The sequence below is a fragment of the Ctenopharyngodon idella genome, chromosome 23 (genome assembly GCF_019924925.1).
Source record: "Ctenopharyngodon idella isolate HZGC_01 chromosome 23, HZGC01, whole genome shotgun sequence".
Classification (NCBI taxonomy): domain Eukaryota; kingdom Metazoa; phylum Chordata; class Actinopteri; order Cypriniformes; family Xenocyprididae; genus Ctenopharyngodon; species Ctenopharyngodon idella.
The window spans coordinates 21,303,565-21,330,499 of record NC_067242.1 but is presented as its reverse complement, the minus strand read 5'-3'; the positions used below and the strand labels follow the sequence as shown (position 1 = coordinate 21,330,499).

Sequence of the window (26,935 nt, the reverse complement as noted above, 5' to 3'; positions counted from 1 at the left end):
TGTTAGGTTGATTGTAAGGTGATAGGTTGTAAGGTGATATAGTTACATTGTACTTACTCAAGTAAGTACTGAGTAATATTAATTAACTACATATTCTTACTATATAGTTACGGTTAGGGTTTGCTTTAGGGTTAGTTACTTGTAATTATGCATAATTTATTGTTATTACTATAGTACATTTAACAACGTGTAACTACCTCACCTTAAAACAAAATGTTACCCTGTTTTCAACATTGATAATAATAAGAAATGTTTTGTGAGCAGCCACTCAGCATATTAGAATGATTTCTGAAGGATCATGTGACACATCACAGGAATAAATTACATTTAAAAATATATTCAAATTTAAAAAATTTTACTAATATCTCACAATATTACTGTTTTTACTATATTTGTGATCAAATAAATGCATACTTCTTTCAAAAACATTAAAAAAATCTTACTGGCCCCAAATAATACTGTATGAAAGTGTACTAGAAGTTAATTTTATCAACTTTTAGCAGTATATTAGCATATATATAGCTCAAGTTTTCATTTCATTGGGTCTTTCAAAGGTGATTCCCAACAGAGAAAGTGTTATGGATTGCTCATAATTCTGCAAACAGGTAGAGAGATACAGTAGGTAAGGAAAGCAATGCACACATAAGTGTTTAGAGATTGGCTGAGGCGGAGGGAAGATGAAAGACCAGACAGAATGAGAGTGAAAGATATGTGGGAGTGTTTGTTTGAAGTCTGACATAAGTGGTATGTTAACATTAGCCGTGCTGGTGGGTGATGTATGACGGTCAGGTTTATTGGTTTAAAGTCAGAGAAACAAATGGTGTGAGGCCATTCTTACTTTAGCTGTCTCGCTTTGACTGTAATTCTATTCAAATGAAATCTAGTTATAATGTTCTGTTTGTGTGTATGTGAGTGAGGGTGGCTTATTTACAGTCTAGATGGTTTCAAAGAAATATTACTGAAGATTTCCAGAGCTATAGTTTCATATTACAGAAATAATTCACAAAAAATTAAAAGTCTGTCATCGTTTATTCACTCCAACCAATATGAATGCCTTAGTTTTGCAAATAATGACTTAAATTTCAATGTGTTCCTCACATAAAGCTATCGTATGACTTCAGAAGACTTGGAATATAGTGAACAAGTGGGATTGACTACTTTCATGACACATTTATGGTCCTTTTGTGACATTTTCAGAAATTGACAGTCACTGGTCACTGTATGCTTTTGTCATTTGGAAAAAGCTGCATGAACATTCTGTTAAAAATCTCATTTTATGTTCCACAGCAGAAAGAAAGTCATATGGGTTTGAAACAGCATGAGGGTGAGTAAAAGATGACAGAATATTAATTTCCATTCATTTCCAATTATTTAACAGCTGCACGTTTCCTGTAAAATGAATGCATGTGAGATTTGATTACTAAGTTGGTTCTCAAGGAAAACGTAATAGAAAAGGAAGCAGTGCACTTGGACCTCGAAGAAGGTCACTTGCTGTGTTGATTGATGTCATGGAACTAAAGGAAGCAGGCCGTGTGGAAAGAGGAAGGAAGACAGTAAACTTTGAAGCAATAGTTCAAAAAAATGAAAATGATCCCATAATTTACTCACCATCAAGCCATCCTAAGTATACATAGGCGTAGCGTAAGCTTAGGTGAGAATTGACGAACGAGGAATCGCAGATGATAGAGCAAAACAAAATGCTGTTCACAAATTAAAAGTCTAACATGAGAAGTTTTAAAGATATAAAACTTAAAAGATAAGAGGAGTTATGTCCTACGTCATACGTCGGGTCAGAGGTCACCCTTCTGCCAGATCTCGACTGTCTCATGAACGTGCGTACGGCTGTTGCCAGAAGCCAGTGATTATAGTTTATAAAGGTTTAAATATAAATATTTTTCTTACAAAAACCCATCACTTTGCTTCAGAAGGCATTTATTAACCCACTGGAGTCATATGGATTACTTTTATGATGGATGGATGTGCTTTTTGAAGCTTCAAAAACTCGGGCACTATTCAATGCCATTAAAAAGCTGGGAAAATACAGGATATTATTTAATATAACTCTGATTGTTCGGCTGAAAGAAGAAAGTCATATACACCAAGGATGGTTTAAGGGCGAGTAAATCATGGGATCATTTTCATTTTTGGGCGAACTATTCCTTTAAGGAGGCTGAATCTGATGCACACACACTCACCTGACATCAGTGAGTTCATAGTACACATTCCTGGTCTCATCTTTCACGTAGATGGCTGTGCTGGGTGACTCCAGCATCTTCATGTTGAGCTGATGAGGGAAGGCACTAACGAACAGAGCTCTGACTGTATCTGCACTCGTTATCTCATTAGGCATGCGGATCTGCTTTGTGTCATCTCCATACTGCAGATACAACACCCCTGAAAAACAGAAAGAGGAAACATGAAGAAAGAGAGAGAGAAGTATGCAACTACCTTTAATATCCTATACTATTTTGTCTAAATAAACTAAAAATACAACACTTAAACCTTAAAACTAAAATCACGTGTTTAGGCATCAGAACATTATGATGTACATGGTTGCACTTTATTTTACAGTACGTGCACTTTCAATGAACTTACAGTGTACTTACCCACAAAAGTACTGAGTAAGGTAACTACATGGGTTAAAGGGTTAGTTATCCCAAAAATGAAAATTCTGTCATTAATTACTCACCCTCATGTCGTTCCACACCGGTAAGACCTTCGTTCATCTTCGGAACACAAACTAAGATATTTTTGATGAAATCCGAGGGTATCTGATCCACACATAGGCAATGACGTCATTGCACGTGACTATAGTGGTTCAACCTTAATGTTATGAAGCGTCGAAAATACTTTTTGTGTGCAAAAACAAAACAAAAATAACAACTTTATTCAACAATTTGAACTGTTGTCATACGTAGTGAACTCCTTGTTTTGGTCCAAACAGCGGCTCAGTATTGGCCGAAGTTGAACACGTGATCACCACGACGCATGCATGTGATGCTGACACAGGAGTTGGCCAATAATGAGTCAGCATTCGGACATAAACAAGTAAGCCTGCACTGAGTTCACTACGTATGACAACGGTTCAAATTGTTGAATAAAGTCGTTATTTTTGTTTTGTTTTTGCGCACAAAAGTATTCTCGTCGCTTCATAAAATTAAGGTTGAACCACTGTAGTCACGTCGACTATTTTAACAATGTTTTTACTATCTTTCTGGACCTCCGGAGGTGCAATGACGTTGCTGCCTATGTGTGCTTCAGATACCCTCGGATTTCATCAAAAATATCTTAATTTGTGTTCTGAAGATGAATGAAGGTCTTACAGGTGTGGATCGACATGAGAGTGAGTAATTAATGACAGAAATTTCATTTTTGGGTGAACTAACCCTTTAAGTTAAGGTTTAGGAGTAGGTTCAGGGTTAGTACCTAGTTATTACCCAGTTAGTGTCATTAGTTAGTTAGTATGTTCATGTGAAACAGGACTGTAAAATAAAGTGCTACTATGTACATTATAAAAAATGCCTTCATGGCACTCTTTGAGGGATCCACTCAGTTCTATGCATGTAAAATCTGGTGGGAAAACTTGTTGGGAAGAGCAAGTGGGCGAGAGAGAGAGAGCAGTAGGGTGTGGTAGAGTGTTCTGGGACGGATGAAGGGAGTTCAATGTTTATCTACATCTGTTCACAAGGGACCATATGAATGCAGATAAGTGATATGGGTAGTTCCATGTTCGCTTTCTAGGTGAGACAACTGTGTGTGAGTGTTAAAGTGTTTGTTGTTGTGTTAGAAAGATAGATCGATTCCAACCCCTATTTTAAGCACACTTATTTCATTCTGTGCTGCAAAGTATACACCATTACATGAAAGATTTTTTTTTAAACAAATTTAATAAATTTCAGCTCGCAGAACACTTAATGGCAGATTTTTGAGTTTAACGCACATGACTCAGCTGCTCATGTAAACAGTAGACAGCTCACTTGGGTTTGGAACAGTCTCTGAAACTCTACCCTACCATTTCACTCTAATGACCGACATTAATAACTAATTATCAAGCATCAAACCGTCAACAGCATATAATTCAGAAGAGCACCTTTGGCTAAATGCCGAACCACATCTGAAGGATTGCTTTATTCACAATCACATACAAGAACCCTCTGCCAAACTGGAAAACCCTCAGAGGAAAAAGTTTCTGATTGTTTGCATTTTAATATTATCCACATGAGACGTTTCAGTCATCTCCATTCATACTTTTACTGTGGAAAAAGATGATTAATTCTGATTACAAATGTATTCTTACATCATCCAACTGTCTTGTTGTCCAATGAGAAGACAGATGTAAGATATCCTTTCAATCAGTAACCGCTCTTTTCAGCAGCATTGGAAAAAAATATTTTTCCCATTCATTTTCTCCATAAGGATCACTGTTATATTAGTATTGTTTATATACTATTTGATATTTTGTATTATATTTTATTTTTAGTTTTATTATTAGTTAAAAATTTTAGTAATTGTGTTATGCTTTGGTCATGTTTTATTTTATTTTTTAAAAATATTTATATTTAGCTTAATTTTTATTCCAGTTTTAGTAATTTTAGTAAGTTAACTTAAACATATTTTATTTCAGTTAGTTTTCAAGCCAACATTTCTCATTTTCATTTAAGTTTTTCATTTAATTTTTATATTTATTTTTGTATTTCAACTTTATTTCAATTACTGAAAACAATTTAGTTAACAATAACAAATCTGATAAGGATTTTAAAAATTCAGCAAAAAAGAAAAGTTTTAAGTTATGAATCAAACAGCTCTCAGATGAACTGCAACATTACATAATTTGAAGCAAAACTGTATTTGAAAATCCAAGAAAAACATGTATATTTAACATCTTTTACCAAGTAATGAACTACACATCCCATGAAACACTGCAAATAAACAAATAAAAATGGTACAATATGAAACTACTGACTAAAAGGCAATATATAATTAAATAAAATACAAAATATTTTAAGTTTATTGCAAAATATTAAGCAAGGCTTGTAAGATATTGTTAAAAATACATTTTTAATGAATGGGATTTGTTCTTCCAGTACCAGACTGTTGTGCTCTATTCTTTCTAAAGAAGGTCTTACACAAACCTAAGATGACATCTCTCAACAACTGAAACTTAAAACCGCTGAACTAGAGGAATGGTGACTTACAGCAAGCCGGTCTCTAATAGATGTAGGTCTCCTCGCCTTTGTGTTCCTTTTGATTAAACAACATTTAGTTTTTCCCTGCAGGTCTGTCTACATCTACATCTTCTCAGAGGAATTTTGAGGGCATAGTTTGAGTGAACACACTTTTTCTCCCCATAACTCTCTTTCCAGATGGTCCTTGTTTAAACCAACCAATCAGAGTTCAGCAGCCAGAGAAAGCTCCCATTTCAAGGCCTGTGTGTGTTTGTCCGTCATTCTATCTGGATGTAGGGAGCATTCTGAGTGTGCTATTGAATATATGTGTGTGTGTGTGTTGGCAAAAGAGTCCTATTTCCGTGTGTTTCTGTGTGTGTGTGTCCACAAGCATGAGTCTGTGCGGTAATATATGCCTGTGAGATGTTAAGTACAGGCTATGAATTTCAGCTGTGGAGCCTGGTATATTTCCATTACATGAACCGATAATGAAAGAGCCAAATTCGCTGTTATGACATTGAACTTATATACAAGAGACAGACAGACAAACTTAAGTATACACACACTTCCACAGACACTTAAACTCTGCAACTAAATCATTTTGCAGCAGACGGAAAATAAGAAAGGCAGCAGTGTGATCGTTCATTCATACTGCTGAATTCCACAGAAAGCTCAGCAGATTACTGCAGAAATCGAACACCCATCATTCAAATTTTGACACGCTCCTTAACCATTGTGAGTTCGTTTATTTGCTTTTCCTTATTATAATTGAAGTTTGAATTAAATGTGAAATAAATATATATATAAACGTCAAATTCAAGTTTCCGGTGCTATGTGATTGCAAATGTGTTCTGAATTTCTATGAGTTTCTATGTCTGGCTAGTAGTAGGGCTGATTTGATTTTTGAAGAATGTCGGTAACCAATCAGTTGATGGGCCCCATTGACTTCCACAGTATTGTATTTTCTTTCCCATACTATGGAAGTCAATAAGGGTTCATCAACTGTTTAGTTACCCATTTTCTTCAAAATATCTTCATGCAGAAGAAAGAAATTCATACAAGTCTGGAACAACCTGAGGGTGAGCAAATGATGACAGAATTTTTATTTTTGGATGAACTATCCCTTTAAAGCTTCTTTTTTGTTGATATGTGCTTCTCATTACAAATTTGGGAAGATAGTTGTTGCATGTTGCATTCCCAAATGCATGTTAAAGCGACCCAAACTTAGAGCAGATGCAGAGACGATAATGAGCTAATAATGAGATAATGAGCTTCTCGCGTGTAAGAACCTTCACTCAGAAACATGCAGCAATTGCAATTTAATAATCATACCAAACCATACAGCGATTTCAGTTTTATTTCAATTAATCGTTTAGCCATAGCTATTAGAGTTGCCAAAAGTACTGACTTCGGTACCAAGTCGATACTGAAATTTTAAAAATGTGACGCTTTGAGCGCTGTTGAGCGGATTCGTAAACACCTCTGATTGGCCTCTGTGTTCACAGCTCATGTCTGTGATTGGCTACAATGATCAATGCTTCAAAAACATTGTAAATAGACATCAATGATGCTCTTCACCGAGTGCTTACACAGATACACACAGGAGCGTTTGAAAGCAGGCGTCTATCACGGACCAGTCTCTGCTCCCGCTTTCAAATTCAAACACTTCCATGTGCTTTCATACGCTCCCGTGCGTTGATCATTGTAGCCAATCACAGACATATCCGATGAGCGCGAGAACACAATGGCCAATCAGAGGTGTTTACGAATCCGTTCAACAGCGCTCAAAGCGTCACATTTTTAAAATTTCAGTACCGACTTGTACTAGTATTTTTGATAACTCTCATAGCTATATTTAGAATTAAGTGCTTTTGTATATAATTTAGTATTTGTGTATCAGTGTATATACCTAGTGAGCGATCCTTGGTCTGGTTAGTAGAGCGGACCACAGGAAGACTGGCTCGAGACCGGGAGCCTCGGGTGAAGGCGATGGGCATGTCACACTCAGACATGACCTCCAGAGCATCTAGAGAGACCAGCGAGTCGTGCTCCACTTGATCCACAAACACAGGAACTGGGCTCGAACACACCACACTCTGCTTAGAGCTCCGGTTCTGTAGGAGGAAGAAAAAACTTTTAGATAATATGTTGAATTTGATGACACATCTTCAGTGCAAATTCTGAAAACCATGGCATTTTTGGCTTCTCTACTGGAAAAAAACAGATTATACCAGCTTAAGATGGCCAGGCTGTTTTAGGACATTGTAGCTGGTTTGTAGTAGCTGGTTCAAAGTGGTCTACTAGCATAAACCAGCATGATAAACCATTTTTGTTTTCTCTGCTGGAAAAACCAGATCATACCAGCTTAAGATGGTCAGGCTGTTTTTGGGGACATGGTAACTAGTTTGTAGTATTTGTTTCAAAGTGGTCTTTCAGCATTAACCAGCTTAATAAGATGATCTACTGATAGCCCATCTAGACCAGCTTATGACCATCTAGACTATCAATGGGCAGGATAGAACCTTGTAAAACTATCAGAAGCTGGTTTTAGCTGGATTTCCAGTAGGGCTGTCAACACTACATGCTTAAAACTTGAACCACTCATTGTGAACAAAGCATAATTTGTCTGAATGCTACGGTTAATAGTCAACTAAGTGTTAATCGACTAGAAGAGACTTTTTATTTTAAAATTTTATTAGTCGGTTAGTAGCATGAAAAAATAACCTTGTGGCAAAGTCAAGCAGTCCGTGAGAGACCGATTGTTAACGGCAGATCCTTGTGGTAATTACATGTCCAAGTCGGGCAGGAAATCCAAACGTTCTCCTATCATCCATCGCCCTCAAATACGGTTTATCATTTGAAACATGTAAGTAGTAGCAACTTTACATGGTTGCTCGCTCTAACATTAACCTTTTATAAATGTATGCTATTATTAGGCGCATATCCAAGTGTTTGTGCGGATTGCAAGACATCGAGGTGCGATCACTGGCATTTTTTCATAACAGCAGAAAAAACTTAAAATACTCTGTCATTTTTGGTCATACAGATAAGAGTAATACATCATTTGAAACTGAAAGGGTCTTTTTTTTTTGTTTAAACTCACAATAACAAGAAAATGTTGTCCCTTTGTAGAATAAAGAAAACGAACAGGATGCGCTTTCTGCCATCTCGGTCTCTATGAACTTGAGTGTGTCAAGAAATAAATAAACCAAACCTCATAACCACGTATACTTCCTTCACAGTCACATACATGAGAAATATATCTATAGAAAGCTTGAAATGTCAAGCGATTGTCAACCAATTCAAGAGGAAAACAAATATTCTCAGATTATGTAATCCGTATGAAACATGCACATAGGCTCCACTACTGCGAAGATGATGAGTCAGCATCGTTGACTTAATCTCTGCAGCCGAAAACACAGAAAACATTATCAATAAATTACTTTTGCCGGGCTGCGCAAGTTTTGTGTGTGTGCTCGAGCGCTGTTTAGGCTATGTATTATATATAGGCAAATATAGGCTCATTATTATGATTTATATGGCTTATTAATATACACGTGTGATTAGTTGACTAATCGCTTAAATGAACGTCTACTAGTCATCGACTAGAAAAATCTATAGTCGAGGCCAGCCCTACTGAATACATTAACATTGCCTTTAACACACACCGCACATTTCATTTAAAGCGACAGTCACCGGTCAACTGACCACTACAATCAGTCATGCAGCAAGACACACATCAGACTACATATACCAAAAAACTAGATTCAAAATGTATGCAGAATTTATACATCAAAACACAAAGGCAGTTTGGACCTGCCTGTGTCAATATAGTCAGTTAATTAGTTTCAAATGAATACGTTTTTCCATGTTAGGTGATTTTGTGGTATTGTTAAACACACACATGCGTCACACTCTCTCATTCGTGCTAGTACTGACTCTGCGTGAACCAACGTTCTGGATTTTCATCAGATATCTTTGAATGTCTATCTCAGAGTGCAGAGCGGACAACATCCCCTGAAATAACTATTAGAACAGAGAGAAAGAGATACAGAGTATGAAGGCAAAAACATTGATGAGCAACACATGCATAATAGAACAGAAAATGTGGAAAGTTCAGCAGAGAGGAATGATGTTCATGTTTGAAAATGCCCACAAACCCAGCAGCTGATGAGCACCTTCACTGTAAACATTTTATAACCTTCAAAATGTGTTTTATTATTATGTCATCCTACACATGGAAGTACAGAGCAGTATGTGACAGTCCAGACTCCTGCCACAGCACATATGGGCCATTACACAAGCCAAAGAAAGGTCCTGAGAAGGGTAAATGATGTTTCAAGGGTCACACACAGACAAACTGAGCACATTTTATATTTCTTTTTTAACAGATTTTTAAAAGGAATATTTTAAGTGCATTTTAAATTTAAGGAAATTTATATTCTCAAATGCCATTCACATTTCAGCATATGAACATGCCAAATTTCGGCATAAAACATGCCAAATTTGTTTACAAGACATTCAAAACGAAATGACAGAATATTAATTTTTGAGTGAACTAGGAATTACTTTCAGTCAAATAAATTTCATGAGTCATGACATCTGATACAAAGTGCTTTTGATATGTAAATTGCCTGATGCATTATTAAAAGTCACTGAATGTATGAAAGAGCAGATCTCTTGACACTGAAACACCCACACACCTGCGGTTTCTTGTAATTTAGATGTTTATTCATCTCTTTGATATAAGGTAGCAAAAGAGAGAGTTTGAACTTAACCAGATGAAACAGGATCAGATCAGAACTTTCCAGACCACAGCAAAGTGTCCTGGGGTTCTTTTGAGGAAAGTAGGTGGGAAATTAGATCCACAACCACCAACACAATGATATTCAGTGGGCACGCACAAGACAGGAACTGTCAACTGACTGATGACTATACAGGCTCAAGGGTGTGTTTGTATGTGTGTGAGTCACCACAGGTTAGATCCTATTCTCAGACCTTTTCTATAATTAGCTTAAAGGTTCATCAGTTCAAAAAGCAAAGTTACACTAAAATATCAAAACCAAGAAATACCAAATAAACACAATAATGTAGCTTAAAATACTGGTCAATACTATTCATTTTAGTTAAACTTTTTAGAATAATAGAAAAAATATGAATTATATTAAAAAATAAATTATAATTATCACTTATAAATATGATTATTCATAATAATTGGTTAAAACAGTAGTTATAGAATGTTAAATTTATAGTATATTATAGTATATAGTATGTTACAATAGTACAATATAATAATCAAAGTATGCTAAAAATAGTACAATAAAATAGCATGATAAAATAAGCATAGTATGATAAAAATTGTAAAAAAAGAAAAGAAAAAAAGGTTGAATAATCATACTGTTTAAAATAGTACAATAAAATAATCACACTAAATTTATAATAAAAAATTATAAAATATTCATAGTATGTTAAAAATTGTACAACAAAATAGTACGACTGAAAATAATAATGTTAAAAAATAGTACAATAAAATAGTATGATAAAAAAATCATAGTACAATAAAATAGTATGATAAAATAAGCATAGTACATTAAAAAAAATAGTCAAATAAAATAAAAAGATTGAATAATCATACTGTTTAAAATAGTACAATAAAATAATCACACTAAATTTATAATAAAAAAATTATAAAATATTCATAGTATGTTAAAAATTGTACAATAGTATGACTGAAAAATCATAATGTTAAAAAAAAAGTACAATAAAATAGTATGATAAAAAAAATCATAGTACACTAAAAGAGTACAAAAAAATAATCATATTACTTTAAAAATGCTACAATAAAATAGTATAAAAGTATGTTAAAAATAGTATACCGGTGGTGATAAGAGGATGCCAGTTAATTTTAGAAATATGTATCTGTGCATGTTTTTAGAGCTAATATTGCCCACAACATGCCGTTAACATTCCTATTGACCTCCATAGCAGTTGCATGTCACCGCAAACAATAAAGGTGAGAAAAGTATCTATTTGCAGCAGTATCAAGATTTATTAAACAGAACTCAAAATACTCAGAACAAGAAAACAGAACAACCGCTATAAACTTGACGTAAAACGCAACGAGAACTGAACTGAAACAAACATGGAGCTTAAAGGCACAATATGTAATTTTCGCCACTAGAGGTCACTTGTAGAATAAGCGTGTGAATCATAGGCGCTGTCGTCTTCAGCTCCACAGTCGATGGAAAGGAATCCGACAGACTTGGGCAGAAATCATGTTCAAGGATGAGCTAATGTATTAAAGTTTTACTAACGTTACGGTGGTATGAAGCAGGACGGGTCTAGAGCCGTGGAAGCGGGATGAGGCCGCTAGAGAGAATGCTAATGATAGACATCTGCGATGCACATCGATCTCGAGTTCAGCTCTGTTTTATTATGCTTTTTTTATGCTTTTTAATTATTTTATTATGCTTAATGTGGGGTAACACAGAACTGTTTTACATGGTTAAAACAATCATAAATACATTTAAGTGTGTTGAAAGTTATGTTATAACATTACTTTGAGTGTTTGCTCGATGGCTGGTATAAGAGACTTGTTTCACTTTGCAGTAATCTAGATCGATATAAGTAAAACTGGAAATCAAAGGGGGAACGCATATGACGTCATTGACAGGCGATGCAATGACACGGTCCATGTCCTGGTTTAAATTTCTGATTTCTTTGGATTTAAACATTGTTGGAAATATTTGGGATAATGTAATTACACAAGTCAACAAAATATATAACACTGTTCTAGTGGTTTTTGGATATTTTAATAAAAAAATATTACATATTGTGCCTTTAAATACACAGTCCAAACTGATCAACAACAGGAGCAAATGATAATGAAACAATGAGAAACCATAGTAACTAACTAAAACACAGGAAACTGAACTAAACATGTGAAAACCCATCCAAACATACAAAGAACACAGATGCACAAACTATCCCTTGCGTTACACAACTAACACATGTTTGTTAGAAGGTCTGTAAAGTATTATATATATATATATATATGTGTGTGTGTGTGTGTGTGTGTATTTCACCCAGCAGATGTCATGATAAGAATGTCTCCTCTCCTGAATACGGTAAGATACTGTAACAAACACAGCACTGCATAAACTACTGCTCCGGAAGTGGTTTGGTCAAACAGGTTTCAGTATCTACAAATGCACGTGTGAATGATATAGTTATGCTAACTCACTTATCGTTATTCACTTTATGGTTATCAATGTGGAAATTGTGGCTAACGAAATAGCGAGTAACATTCATATTTGCAGCTGTAAGAATGAAAAGAAGGTTTGTGAGTTGGCATGAATGATAAAGATACAAACAGAGATAAGGAGTACTGTAACTCTACTATGTATGTACTTGAATATTGGTTTGGCAATATTGCAAAGTCTTTATAGTCAAGCCAATAAGGCTTGTCATGAGAGACAAGTAAGAAAGGCAATAAAAAAGTGATAACCGCAGCGGATGTTTTTCAGACCAAAGTTTAACAGGCCATGTTTTTAGTAGATAAGGATGGCTGTGTACAGAGATGATTTTAAAGCTGAACTGTTCTGGCTCTGCCAGTTGTTTTACCCTTTTTCTGAGCATGATACTTCAGTTATGCTGGGATTCCCCCCGCTGAAAGAGTAATGTGACATCAGCTATACTCATTATGGACAAAACACACTCACACACACAAGATGCATTGGAATCCATGATCATTTGCCACAACAAACAACAGACTCAAAGAAAAAAAAACCCCCCCCGCATATTTTACTTTTCCGTATTTTAATTTTCTTTCCTAAGGTTCACATATAATGTTAGTTCAGGTTTCTTGCAGCAACATCAATCATAATTTAGTTCTACATGTCCACTTCCACCCTCTCTTTGGTCCTTAGAGTTAAACACATTGTTTTGCTATACTGTACATTTAAGAATCTACTATAACCTTAAAGGGTTAGTTCACCCAACAATGAAAATTCTGTCATTAATTACTCACCCTCATGTCGTTCCAAACTCGTTAGACATTCGTTCATCTTCAGAACACAAATGAAGATCTTTTTAATGCGCTTTCTGTCCCTCCACTGACAGTCTATGCAACTTCCACTTTTAAGACCCAGAAAGGTAGTAAAGACATCATTAAAGTAATCTATGTGACTCCAGTGTTTCAACTTCAATTTTATGAAGCTTCGCGAGTGCTTTGCTTGCACAAAACATCTTAATAGAAATAATTTCCCACTTTATTTCCAAAATATTAATCTCCAACGCACGTTCACGAGAGCACCATGACACATGCGTGTTGTGTTGACGCGAGAGCAGATGTTGTGAACACACGTTGGAGATTAATATTTTGTAAATAAAGTGGTAAATTTGCGTCATAAAATTGAGGTTGAACCACTGGAGTCACATGGATTACTTTTATGATGTTTTTACTACCTTTCTGGGGCTTGAAAGTGGTAGTTGCATAGACTGTCAATGGAGGGAGAGAAAGCTTTCAGATTTCATTAAATAGATTTTCATTTGTGTTCTGAAGATAAAGAAAAATCTTACGGGTTTGGAACGACATGAGGGTGAGTAATTGATGACAGATTTTTCATTTTTGGGTGAACTAACCCTTTAAATACCTTCTATATGCAAATTATGTGTAGCGATTAGCTAACCTTTTGTATGTGAAATGAGTAACAATGCCAAGTTGCTGGATACTTAAAAGTTGTTTATATGTAAATATAGGCAGTCATATGTTAATACGCTCACGGCTGTGTCGTTAACACTGTAATGACGTCTAAATGGCCCATTTTCTGTTTAGTTTCAAAAAAATGTTCTGGGTGGACTGGAGATTTGTGCTGTAAAAAGTAGAGTTACGCAGGTCATTGAACTCTTATGTCATAATTATAATATTATTACAATATATAATTATTACAATTTAATAAATAAAATAATTTTCTAATTGAATATATTTTAAAATGTCATTTATTCCTGTCTGTGATGGCACAGCTGAATTTTCAGCATCATTACTCCAGTCTTCAGCATCACATGATCCTTCAGAAATCATTTTAATATGCTGATTTATCATATTGATATCATATTGCTTAGTATTTTTGTGGAAACAGTGATACCGTGAAGTTCAAAAGAACAGCATTTATTTGAAATATAAATATTTTGTAATATTATAAATGTTTTACTATCACTTTAGGTCAATTTAATGCATCTTTGCTGAATAAAAGTATTTATTTCTTTTAAAAAAATCTCACTGACCCCAAACTTTTGAATGATAGTGTATAAGAAACAAGAAGAACATAAAAGTCTTCATTAACTCCTGTGTGTGAGATGTTCTGGGGGAGCAAAAACAAAAAGCTCTTTTTTTCTTATACAACCCTACAACACACACACATCCATGCAGTATACACACTTAAACACATTCCATTCCCAGTGCTGGTTTAGTCTACTAGAAAGAACAAGTTGAACTGACCTCAGTGCTGACATGACCCCTGAAATATCCAATCATGGTGTGTTTATAATTATAGATGTGCTCATACTAACAGTTATTAAATCACTAGAGGTATGAAGGTTTTGACCCATTAGTTGCTCGTAGTTTCTACACAACTGTAGTATCCAACTGCATCAGAAGGCGGATCTACTATCTATCTGCACTCCCATTGGCTGTGACTGTATCATGACATTTGCATAAAATTAAATTTACTCTTTCACCTCAAACACCAACTGCCACTTAAAAATGAATGACCTCCAGTCACTTCGATCTTAAGCAAAATATGGGAAAATTGAATCTTTAAAAAGTACTAAAAGTTCACATTTACGCAGCTATCCCGTCATGAAAAGACCAAGTGTATGTACAGCAATCCGATCAACCACCAGCAAAACCACCTTCATTTAACAATCCAAATATTTTCTTTCCTAAACCAGACACGTAATCTTATCAGTAATGCAATAACAGGCCTACAGTTTGCTATCGCCTGCACACACACAGCAGGCCTGCAGATACTGTATCTAAATCCTGTTGAATCAAGAGCATCTGGAAAAGTTGTCCATCTGTTCTTGTTTTGGTCTGGTGAAAGGTATAAAGGCCATTTTCCTCTTTTCCTTTTATGCCGGTTCTTCTCTCTCTCTCTCTTTTCTGAGGGGAAAGGGCAGCGCAGGAACATATGAGGGTGAGGTTACAGTCTGTCTGGGCCAAACAGAACCAGATGGCGGCTCTGTTTTTTCCACTCACAAAGTCTTGTGACAGGCTTTCACCACGCCGATGCTTGAGGTCTCATCCGCACGCAAAGGTGGTACACAGATGTTCGGCAAGGAGGTGTCTGTGTGTGTGTGTTGATAAACATCTAAGCGATCCAACACATCAGCCTTGGCAGGAAAATATAACACACACAGATGGGTTTGGGCATGTTTGCTGACTCTGCAGGTTCATCTTTCATATAATACAGAGGAATTTTTAGCTGGGGTGTCAGTTTGTCTGTCAGTGATGGTGCAAAAGTTGTTCAAATTTATCCTTTTTAGAACAAGAATATAAACTATAGCTGGATTGTATGTAGTAAACACACACACACACACACACACACACACACAAAATAATTTTATTAATCAGTATTTTTTGTCTTATTTTCCAGTAAAAATATCTAAATAATATACATTTACTAGAGAAAATATTAAGATAAATTGTATTACATATTAGTACATAGTAATATAGTACATATTATAAATTTTCATTTTTAAATTTGATTTTTCTTATTTCACTTTCACTTCATTTTTTTCCTTGTTTTATGTATAAACAACTTACAGAGTTTAAATATTAGCCTATATTCAGTTTAGCTTCTCAAGTAATCTTAATCCTTTAAGTACATGTAGTTGATTAATAATACTCAGTACTTATTTGTATAATTACACTGTAACAATGTCACCTTAACATATAGTGCAAGTGATATTTTTACTGGAAAACACGACAAAACTACTTATAAGAAAATTGATTTGTTGTTTTTTGTAGTGCAGTACATTCTTATTCACAAATGCAAACCATATTATTTATTCTCACATATTGTGGATATAAATAAAATGTGAATATACATTAATGCTCCACGTTAGATGCATAAAACCATGAAAAATATGTAATGCATCAGCTGCCAATAAGACTGTAGTACTCATTTTATATATTTTACCACAGAGATTGAGAAAAGAAAAATGCTTTAAAAAAAAGCTCCCACTGTGGCCACACATATAAGGACTTTTATAAAGTAACTAACGGATTGCATCTTGACCCCTCTTGATGATCTTAACCCCCATAACCCTGAACTGTCTCTAGACATTACATCCCTGTCTGGAGGATTAAACTTCCATTGTCCTCATGTGTCAATCAAAGAGCAAAAGTAACCACACTCAGACACTCCCCTTTTCAAAAACATTTAAAATGACATTGACAAATAGGGCCTAGTCACTTCATGTGTTTTTACAAATGGGATAGCTATCTGATTTTTTAAAACGGTTCAATTTACACTTGGCCACATAAATGTGTCTCTGCAAAACGAATATAAATCCGATCTTTAATTCCCAGACTACATACAAATGTAATGACATTCATGTCAATGAAAGCAACATATTTGAGCTGCATTTTATTTATCATCACCACAATAGGGGAGAGAGAGTGGCATCAGCACTGCTAAGATAACTTTAGTGTCGCTACTTTTAATGAAGATGATTGTGTGTTGAGCGTCTGCGACTTACTTTCAGTTTCATTTGTGGCAGTTTGCGTGTCGGCTTGCTGAAGAGATACTCAGCTACTCATCTGCGGCAATGCGTGTTGCAGTAGCGCTGTCATATCTATAACATGCCATATAGCCTATAACACGCTCTCACACGTTTATTTTTTAATATTTTGGGAGGAGTAAAATTTACATACGTGGTTTCGACAACCAGATGGGTTTACACTTGTCCAGTTTAGTCCGGAATGCATCCCAAACCACCTTCTGAAGTGGTCTGAGTGATCGAAAGTAAATCAGTTTTGAGTTTCGGAGGGCATTTACACCTGGTCTTTTCACGATCGGATAGCTATCCGATCAGAGAAAACGCATGAAGTGACCAGGTGTAAACAGGCCCATAGACACACACTGATAGAAATAGAATGATACTAGCTATTTTAATAATACTGACACCGTCTATGTCAGCTTCATTCAAGAAGTATAATGTAATCATCAGCAATTTCATGGTCTGACTGGAAAATGGGCTGTTTTCCCACTATTTCTGCTAACCTTGGTGGTTTGAACTGTATCAGAAAAAGGAGAGAAAGAGTCTAAATGGAAAAGGAAGGAATGTGCTGACACATCATTAACCTTGAGTATGTGTGTGTGTTGTAGCATAACTGAGAAATAATTGTGTAGAAAAGGTTATACTGAGGCATTTTAGTACTCAAACATGACCCTTTAATAAATATGCTTGATCAAAAATACAGTAAAACAGTTATATTGTGAAATATTATAACAATTTGGAGTAACTGTTTTCTATTTTAATACATTTTGAAAATGTAATTTATTCCTGTGATGGCAAAACTGAATTTTCAGCAGCCATTGCTCCAGTCTTCAGTGTCACATGATCCTTCAGAAATCAGTCTTATATGCTGATTTGTGTAAACTGTAATACTTTTAGTTTTTTTCAAAATTCTTCAAAAGTTCAAAAGAACAGCATTTACTTTAAATAGAAATCTTTTGTAACATTATAAATGTCTTTACTGTCACTTTTGTTCAATTTAATGCATCCTTACTGAATGAAAGTATTAATTTCTTTCCAAATATATATATATATCACTGTTCCCAGTCTCAAACTACAGCTTTAACCAAACTGGCTCCACTCAGTAAAATGAAACTTTGGTCCTCATCCTGGTCTTTGGTCTGGTACTGATCCATAAAGGAAGAGCCTGGTCAACCTCAACCTCAGAAAGGACAGTCACTTACTCACCCCTCTCATTACTGGACACTGGCTACTGCCACACACTCACATGTGAAAAACTCACAGATACACACACACACACACACACACACACACAATGACTCAAAAAGGCACAAGAAGAAAGAGAAATGATATCTTTCAGATGACACGATAAGAGAAGGTACAGGTAAGAGAGAAGAGTGGAACAAAAGAGGAGAATAACAAAAAAAGAGGAAACAAATAGTAACAGAATGAGTCACTACACTGAGGTATATATATATGCTGAAAAATTACTTTTCAAACCTGTCTAACATTGAGACAAAACACTTCTGAGAACACTTAGCATCACTCACACCTTCTCTACGGGGTTACCATTGACACATTCTCAAAAAAACTTGATAAAATTTAATCAATTTTTTTACTTATATAAACAGAGATATGAAATATGAGAGATATGAAAATGAATATCTTTATTCAGCAAGGACGCATTAAATTGATCAAAAGTTAGTAAAGATATTTATAAAGTTACAAACGATTTTTATTTTAAATAAATGCCGTTCTCTTGAACTTTGGCTGCTGAAAATTCAGCTTCGCCGTCACGTGAATAAATATTAAAATATATTAAAGCAGTTATTTTAAATTACAATAATACTTTTACTGTATAATACTTTTATTTTAAATAAACAAATGTAGCCGCTTTTAACATAAGAGACTTCTTTCAAAAACATCTTACCCACATTCCCCCCGTTTCCATATACTGCATTTCATTGATAAACAAAGGTGAATTGAGCACCCACTGCACAAAAATAAGGGTTCTGTCCAATCAGAAAATGTAAAAAAGTCTCCAACTTCACTAAACAGCCCCGATTGCTTGACATCATCAACACTTGTGATTGGGTCACCAGAGACTGATATTAAGTGAAAGTGACGTGACGTGTAGCCAAGTATGGTGTCCCATACTTGGAATTTTACCCATCCAAGTGCATTTTACCCATCCAAATGATTTCATACTGTGGCACCTGGAGAGTGATCGGGGGGTTAGGTGCCTTGCTCAAGGGCACCTCAGCTGTGGATAATAAGAGTGGAAGAGAGCACTGTTCATTTACTCTCCCCACCAACATTTCCTGTCAATACTGAGAGTCGAACCCACCAAGTCTGACTCTCTAACCATTAGGCCACAACTACAAGTTGTTAATACAACAGTGATTTACTTACTCTTAAATGTTATGTGCAAAGTTCCATTAAAAAAAAAAAAAAACATCAAGAAGACGCCCCATTGTTCTTATTTTTGTACAGTGATTTCCACATAATGGAAGTACCTCTCAGCTACCATAACAGTGCATAGCAGGCCGGCTCCTCTGCACATCATGCTTAAATGAGCATCAAATCCCCATCAGAGCAGCTGCCATAGTATTTGCATGGCCCTGTGAAATTGGACCATTCATGGGAATGAAGCAGCCAAACATGCAAAACTGAAACTGCACTCACTCTTTGAACTGACAGCGTCTCCAGTGTGAGCTCATGACCCCGGAATGACCCACAACTGAACATTTTAATATATCAATTCACTCATGTCTGCTCTCGGTAGACAACGGAAATGATGGAGAGCTGGGAAGGTGCCAAGCAGTTGATCTGTGACCAGGCGGGGTTGTTGCACTAAGTTAAACTGCACTGAATGAGGTGGCCCCATATCAGGACTGCAAACTGTGCTAATATAGTGCTTCTCTTACATTTTTCTGACACCCAACAACTCAATAAAACAGTATTGCTGCGAATGATTATGCAGTATAATTAGTGAGTGATAGTGTTTCAAACCTATACAATCGTGTCTCATTCAAGCACTAATTAGTAGAACATTCTTCTTTCTAAAGAATGTAAAAATGAGTCTTACACTTATAATCAGCCTAATGTCTGGCAGCAAACCTAGATTCCACCCAGAATGCACAGCCCTATGTGAGCGATACAGTCACTGCATTAGCTGTCAAAATCTACAAAAGGAAGAAATCATAGAGAAGCTTTCAAAACAGGCCCAAACGGCTTTTTTAATAGACTATAACACGGCTCATTTCATTTGAAAGCAAATGCTAACAGCTTCTTTACAGCACTATTGATGTTCTAAAGGGCTATATGTTTTGTCAGGTCACCTGAAAAATTAGCTTCATATTGTAATACCTTATTTGACCAACATGGCCGCATTGGGCGCATTTTGCAAAGCTCCAAAAAATTCCATACAATTCACTGTAGTTTCCAGATGAAGTGAACACTAGTGGCAGTAAATCACCAACAACTTTTATTCATTTTCAGACAAATTATTATCAAAGCGTCAGATTATCGATTAATAAATAATTATTTTATGCGGTCCCTTCCACAATACTATGTTATAATCTCAAAACACTTGCCTACAACAGTGCATTATTTGTAAAATAATACTTTTTCATGTTTGCTTCACATAACCAGCACCATAAGTTTGGCTTTCTGATGTAGTAAACTTGCTCGATAGCTCACCTGGTACAGCATTGTACTTGCTTTCAGAGTTGGGAGTAACGCATTACAAAAGTAATTATATTACAGTAATATATTACTTTTTGCTGTAACACAGTAATATAACGCATTACTAATAAAATTTGGGCAATATTATTCTCGTTACAATCTCAGTAATGCGCGTTACAACAAAGCATTTTAACCTGAAATTAAGTAGTGTTCCAGTACCAGAGAAAAAAATCTGCAGGTAAAATGTTCCTGCTGCTGGAATTCAATGGTTGAGACGGATTCTACTTTTGTGAGATGGACATAGCTACTCCCATTATTTTAATAGAAAAGGACAAGAACTACATACTTCTGTGGTTAGTTTGGTGAAAGTAACTCAAAAGAAGTGTAACGCATTCAATTCAGAGACAGTAATATTGTAATGTAACTAATTACTTTCAAATGACAGTAACTAGTAATGTATTACATTTTGGAAGTAACTTGCCCAACTCTGCTTGCTATGCAGTGTGCACCTAGCAAACACAGAACGTTCCCCTAACCGTTTAGAACCAAATAAGAACGTTCTGCGTTCAGAAGCCCCGCCCCCATCCCATACTACTGTAAACAGCACACTCCAACAACAAACCCAAAAGCCTGGGTTCCACACCTCATATCTTCCCACGCAGACAAGAGCAGGAAAAACAACACAAAACCACATCTCAAGAAGTTTATCATTGTTCATCATCTGAAACGGGCATGATGGAACACTCAACGAAATACATCCAAACGACGGCTAAGAAGTTTACAAGCCTCCCACGACCCACTCCAAACGCCCACTGAGCACACCTGGATGGAAATAGCAGATCCCTACCATTGTCTTCCTTCTCGTCCGCATCTTTATAGCCGTGTCACACTCCAGAATGAATCCCATATCGGATTACTTACTGCAACAGTAACATACAGAAAAGCAAACATGCGCGCGCCGTCTCTAGTTACAGAACGCGTTCAGAAGTTTCCGAACCAGACTGGAGACGCTCGCGCGATCATCAGCGTGCGTGCTGGCGAATGCATTGAGTTTATAAAATAGACTGCAAATTAAAAAAAAAAAAAAAAAAGTATGAGGAATTGTTACATTACCTTATTCCACAAACAATCGTCCTCAGTTGAGACTCATTCTCAGTAATCCCATGATTTGGAAGGACGTTGAATACTAGTATGCCATGTCCTTTTAGATCCCTATTCCTGGAGAAAGTACAGTTCGCGCAATGTAGTGCCCGAGAGCGAGTGTTTGAGTGTGTGAGTCGCGCGCCCCTCCTCTCCGCGCTTTGCCTCAGCAGCTCTCTGCGCGCTCACCTACTTGTAAACTGAGCCAAGCCTGTTCTTACATCACACATTACTATGGTGACTTCAAATCCCTATAACTCTCCACCCAAAATACCTGCACAAATCATCACACAAATAGGACACTTATTTTGAACAAGTAAATGTGATTAACATAATAAATTTAAAACACCCATTTGATTTTATTATTAGTGTTACAACCCATTCAGTAGTGACAACAGCATTAATAAACACTTCAATAAAGATTTCAACTACTTTCATTAATAATATTATATTAAAATTTGAAACAAATAGTCCAAAAAACACTTAAATTCTACCCATGTTTAAACAACACATGATGCAACACTTCCCGGGCTCTCCTACTTTTGATTTAGTTTGAGGTGGAGGGCAGGTAAGGATTACACAACTAAAATAAATACTAAACTTCTGTTATTGTGCAATTCAGAACATCCCTGCTGATAGTGTTCAATGGTCAGCAATGTGTCAGCTACAGAACGCCTATACAAAATAGAGACAACAGGTCATATGACACATAATGCATCATGACCTGATTAAAGCAGCATTGAACAGTTCGAATACTTATTAACAATCCCCACCATTAAAACAAGATATGCTTTCATAATGTTGATCGGTGCAATTATTTTATAATAAGATGTTTGTGTGAAGTATTGTAAAAGCAAATGATTGACTATACAAATAAGACACGGTTAGTCAAGTGTATGGATGACTGGGCACTAAACCAATCAAAATTCCTCTCTCTCTCCCTCTCCCTGTCTTTCTCTGTGTGCATATCCGCCCACACTGTTACAAACTCGCACACACACACTCACACTCTACAGCCAAGTACTCTCATTCTTGAGAAGCTGTCAATCACATCCATTGTTCTGCTGTGTAGGTCTTCAAGAGCAGGTGAGGAGCCTTTTGTTTTCAATCAGAGTAAACACGCAACACTCCCTCACCCGCTGTGGGAAGGCGTTCTGTCCCTGCCCCCACCTTTTCGTTTTAATACCCCCTGGGGCAATCCAAATAACATTCCACAGACCCACTGAGTGGATAAGTATGGGCAAACCAGTGCATTTTAAAGAAAGCATGTTGTTTTAAAGCAATCTTCATATCATTAAATGATATATCCAAAAAGGTTATGTATAAATTATCCCGGGTTGTGCTATAAAAGAAACATTTGTTATGTTAAACCAGAAACATATACTTTAAAATTTGGTCGGTGCTAAACTTTTCTGTCACTTTTCTAAAACATTCTGACTTTAGTGTGAAACAGAACAGAAAATGGAAATTTTAGGGCATGACCTGACAGCAAAAATGTGTCAATGTGATATATGGCACAGACTTCAGTTCTCACCTCAGGCAACAACGGCTGGACACAAAACACTGAAAATGGATTCTTTCGGCCAAAGGGGGGAAATATAAAACAAACCTCCACCTGTTCGGAATGAGAGGTCAATCTATTTACAACCGTTTTAAGTACTCTGGGACTCTAGAGTTTGGTTGGTTGTGGGGTTGCAGTGAGAAAGAAAACTATTTCACAGTATTCAGCCTTTTTAAAGGAAAACTCCACTTTTTTTGAAAATAGGCTCATTTTCCAGCTCCCCTACAGTTAAACAGTTGAGTTTTACCGTTTTCGAATCCATTCAGCCGATCTCCGGATCTGGCGGTACCACTTTTAGCATAGCTTAGCATAGTTCATTGAATCTGATTAGACCGTTAGCATCTCGTTAAAAAATGACCAAAGAGTTTCAATATTTTTCCTATTTAAAACTTGACTCTTCTGTAGTTACATAGTGTACTAAGACCGAAGGAAAATTAAAAGTTGCGATTTTCTAGGCCGATATGACTAGGAACTATACTGTCATTCCGGCGTAATAATCAAGGAACTTTGCTGCCGTACCATGGCTGCAGCAGGCGCAATGATATTACGCAGCGTCTGTGACCCCCTGCTTGCACAGGGAGTGTGCCTTGCAACCATGGAGACATTTGTGAGAGACGCTGTGTAATATCATTACGCCTGCTGCAGTATAGTTCCTAGTCATATCGGCCTAGAAAATCGCAACTTTTAATTTTCCTTCGGTCTTAGTACACTATGTAACTACAGAAGAGTCAAGTTTTAAATAGGAAAAATATTGAAACTCTTTGGTCATTTTTTAACGAGATGCTAACGGTCTAATCAGATTCAATGAACTATGCTAAGCTATGCTAAAAGTGGTACCGCCAGATCCGGAGATCGGCTGAATGGATTCGAAAACGGTAAAACTCAACTGTTTAACTCTAGGGGAGTTGGAAAATGAGCCTATTTTCAAAAAAAGTGGAGTGTTCCTTTAATATCAAAATAATTTATAATATAATAAATGGAGTTAATAATATGAGTTGGCTGAGAGGTGATCCCTGAGGTCATAACTGAAGAATGTGCAGCGTAAGGACAGCAATGCCTGAATGTCAAAATTATACACTGAATATGCTTTCATATTGCGTATATGCGTCATTCACTGCAGTAACTGCTAACATCACTCAATATGTTTATTGTTCCCTGAAGGGGTTTTTTGAGAAAGTAGACCAGATAAAAAGTTTCTCTTCTTTTTACTTCTTTTCTTTACTGTATGGCCTCTATAAGATATTAACAGCCACTAGATAACTCAGACCTCAAGATCCGGAACAAAGAAAACCTGTGGACAACCTTTTACTGACCTATGGAAGTCCAATAGTTAACACACACACACACACACACACACACACACACACACACACACACTCACAAGACACTGCTTTTACTATGATTTTGCTTGGTTTAGTGTAATCATTGCAAACATAAAATAAATATATAACCACTTCAGCTTCTAACTGCATGTAATAAAACGGCAGTTGCCTTAAATCATTCAGCCACTGGTGAATGATCATTTTTACTTTCTTTTCCTGGTATTGCAACATGCCATATTTGTTTTGCATGTGATATGTTTTCACAGTTTGTATTTTTTACTATTCATCTGTTTCTGTCATGTGATTTTTTCACTCATATGCCATATTTATGACCATCAGCAGGACAAAGTAACGGCGGTGAAAACAAAAACACATGACCACAGATACCAAGAAAAAATGTGATCACTGGTTTTGGAAAACATTTTTCCAGTAAGCACAGACCCTTCAAAATCTGATATTCACAGATACTGTATATACACTCACTGGCCACTTTATTAGGTACACCTGTTCAACTGCTTGTTAATGCAAATATCTCATTAGCCAATCACATGGCAGCAACTCAATGCAGACGTGGTCAAAACGATCTGCTGAAGTTCAAACTGAGCATTGGAATGGGGAAGAAAGATGATTTAAGTGACTTTGAACATGGCATGGTTGCTGGTGCCAGACAAACTGGTCGGAGTATTTCAGAAACTGCTGATCTAACTGGGATTTTCATGCACAACCATAGGGTTTACAGAGAATTCTCCGAAAAAGAGAAAATATTCAGTAAGCAGCAGTTCTGTGGGCGAAAATGCCTTGTTGATGCCAGAGGTCAGAGAAGAAAGGCCAGACTTGAGCCAATTAAAAGGCAACAGTAACTCAAATAACCACTTGTTACAACCAAGGTCTGCAGAAGAGCATCTCTGAACACACAACACATCGAACATTGAAGCAGATGGGCTACAGCAGCAAAAGACCACACTAGTGCCACTCCTGTCAGATAAGAACAGGAAACTGAGGCTACAATTCGCAAAAAACATTGCCTGGTCTGATGAGTCTCAATTTCTGCTGCAACATTCAGATGGTAGGGTCGGCATTTGACGTAAACAGCATGAAAGCATGGATCCATCCAACCTTGTATCAATGGTTCAGGCTGCTAGTGGTGTGGGGGATATTTTCTTGGCACACTTTGGGCCCCTTAGTACCAATTTAGCATCGTTTAAATGTCACAGCCTATCTAAAAATTGTTGCTGACCATGTCCATCCCTTTATGACCACAGTGTACCCATCTTCTGATGGCTTCCAGCAGGATAACACACAATCTCGCAAAGCTAAATCATCTTACGTGAACATGACAATGAGTTCACTATACTCAAGTGGCCTCCACAGTCACCAGATCTCAATCCAATAGAGCACCTTTGGGATGTGGTGCAACAGGAGATTTGCATCATGGATGTGCAGCCGACAAATCTGCAGCAACTGCGTAATGCTTTCATGTCAATATGGACTAAAATCTCTGAGGAATGTTTCCAGCACCTTGCTGAATTTTTGCCACAAATAATTAAGGGAGTTCTGAGGGCAAAAGCGGATCCAGCCTGGTACTAGCAAGGTGTACCTAATAAAGTGGCTCAAACTTTTACTTGATTATAAATGCATGTCATTTTTGAGTTGCCGTTTTATAAACCTACAATTAAGTACTGCATAAGTGGCTATTATATGACAAACAAATGTATGAAAATGCACTCTTGTAAAGAGATTTAGCCCAGGGCTGTCATTCATCTGTCATTCAACATTGTTTATGATGCTAAATACACCTATTTCCACACTTCATCTCTAGATCAGATACATTAGTGAACAACTTCTGGAGCTGACAGTGGCACAACATACAGTATCGACGGTGATCTTCACCTGTTCTCGTAGTCTTTCTTGATGGCCCATGATTGCGGAGGCATGGTGTGGGTACTTCTGCTTCAGATGTTCTAAAAAGGCCTCTCGTTTTTTGTCCATATCTGAGGGCTGCATGGCCAGAATCTCCCGTGAGCTGCGCGCTCCGCCCACAGTGTGTCTACGTGGAGCCCCTGCCCGGGCGGATTTGGGCTCGCAGCGGAAACCAGGGCTGTTAGCGGAGACAACCTGCTGTTTACGGGTCAGGTGTTCGGCGTCTTCACTGGAAGTCACCTTTAGATTACCCTTCAGAGGCTCTGGGGAAAAAGAGATGAAATGAAATGATTAGCTAAATATATGAGAATTTTTTCCTTGTGGACCTTATCTTCACATATGGGTGTTACGTACAGACACACACAGGCTAAACAAAC

The 26,935-nt window shown here is 36.6% G+C and overlaps 1 protein-coding gene across 9 annotated transcripts in view; it reads right to left on the bottom strand.

Annotated features, from left to right (window-relative positions):
• The window catches only part of si:ch211-285f17.1 (sickle tail protein homolog), a 154,194-nt gene that overhangs the window by 34,001 nt on the left and 93,258 nt on the right, over nucleotides 1-26,935 (bottom strand). For 8 of the 9 annotated variants that reach the window (XM_051883033.1, XM_051883032.1, XM_051883029.1 and 5 more), the window contains exons 2-4: nucleotides 26,529-26,821; nucleotides 7,075-7,279; nucleotides 2,196-2,394 (exon numbers count right to left, since the gene is read on the bottom strand). In XM_051883033.1, the coding sequence (XP_051738993.1) occupies nucleotides 2,196-2,394; nucleotides 7,075-7,279; nucleotides 26,529-26,821 (697 nt within the window). Of the gene's footprint in view, nucleotides 1-2,195; nucleotides 2,395-7,074; nucleotides 7,280-21,728; nucleotides 21,931-26,528; nucleotides 26,822-26,935 lie in introns of those variants that run through there. The other variant, XM_051883035.1, reaches the window with a different exon arrangement.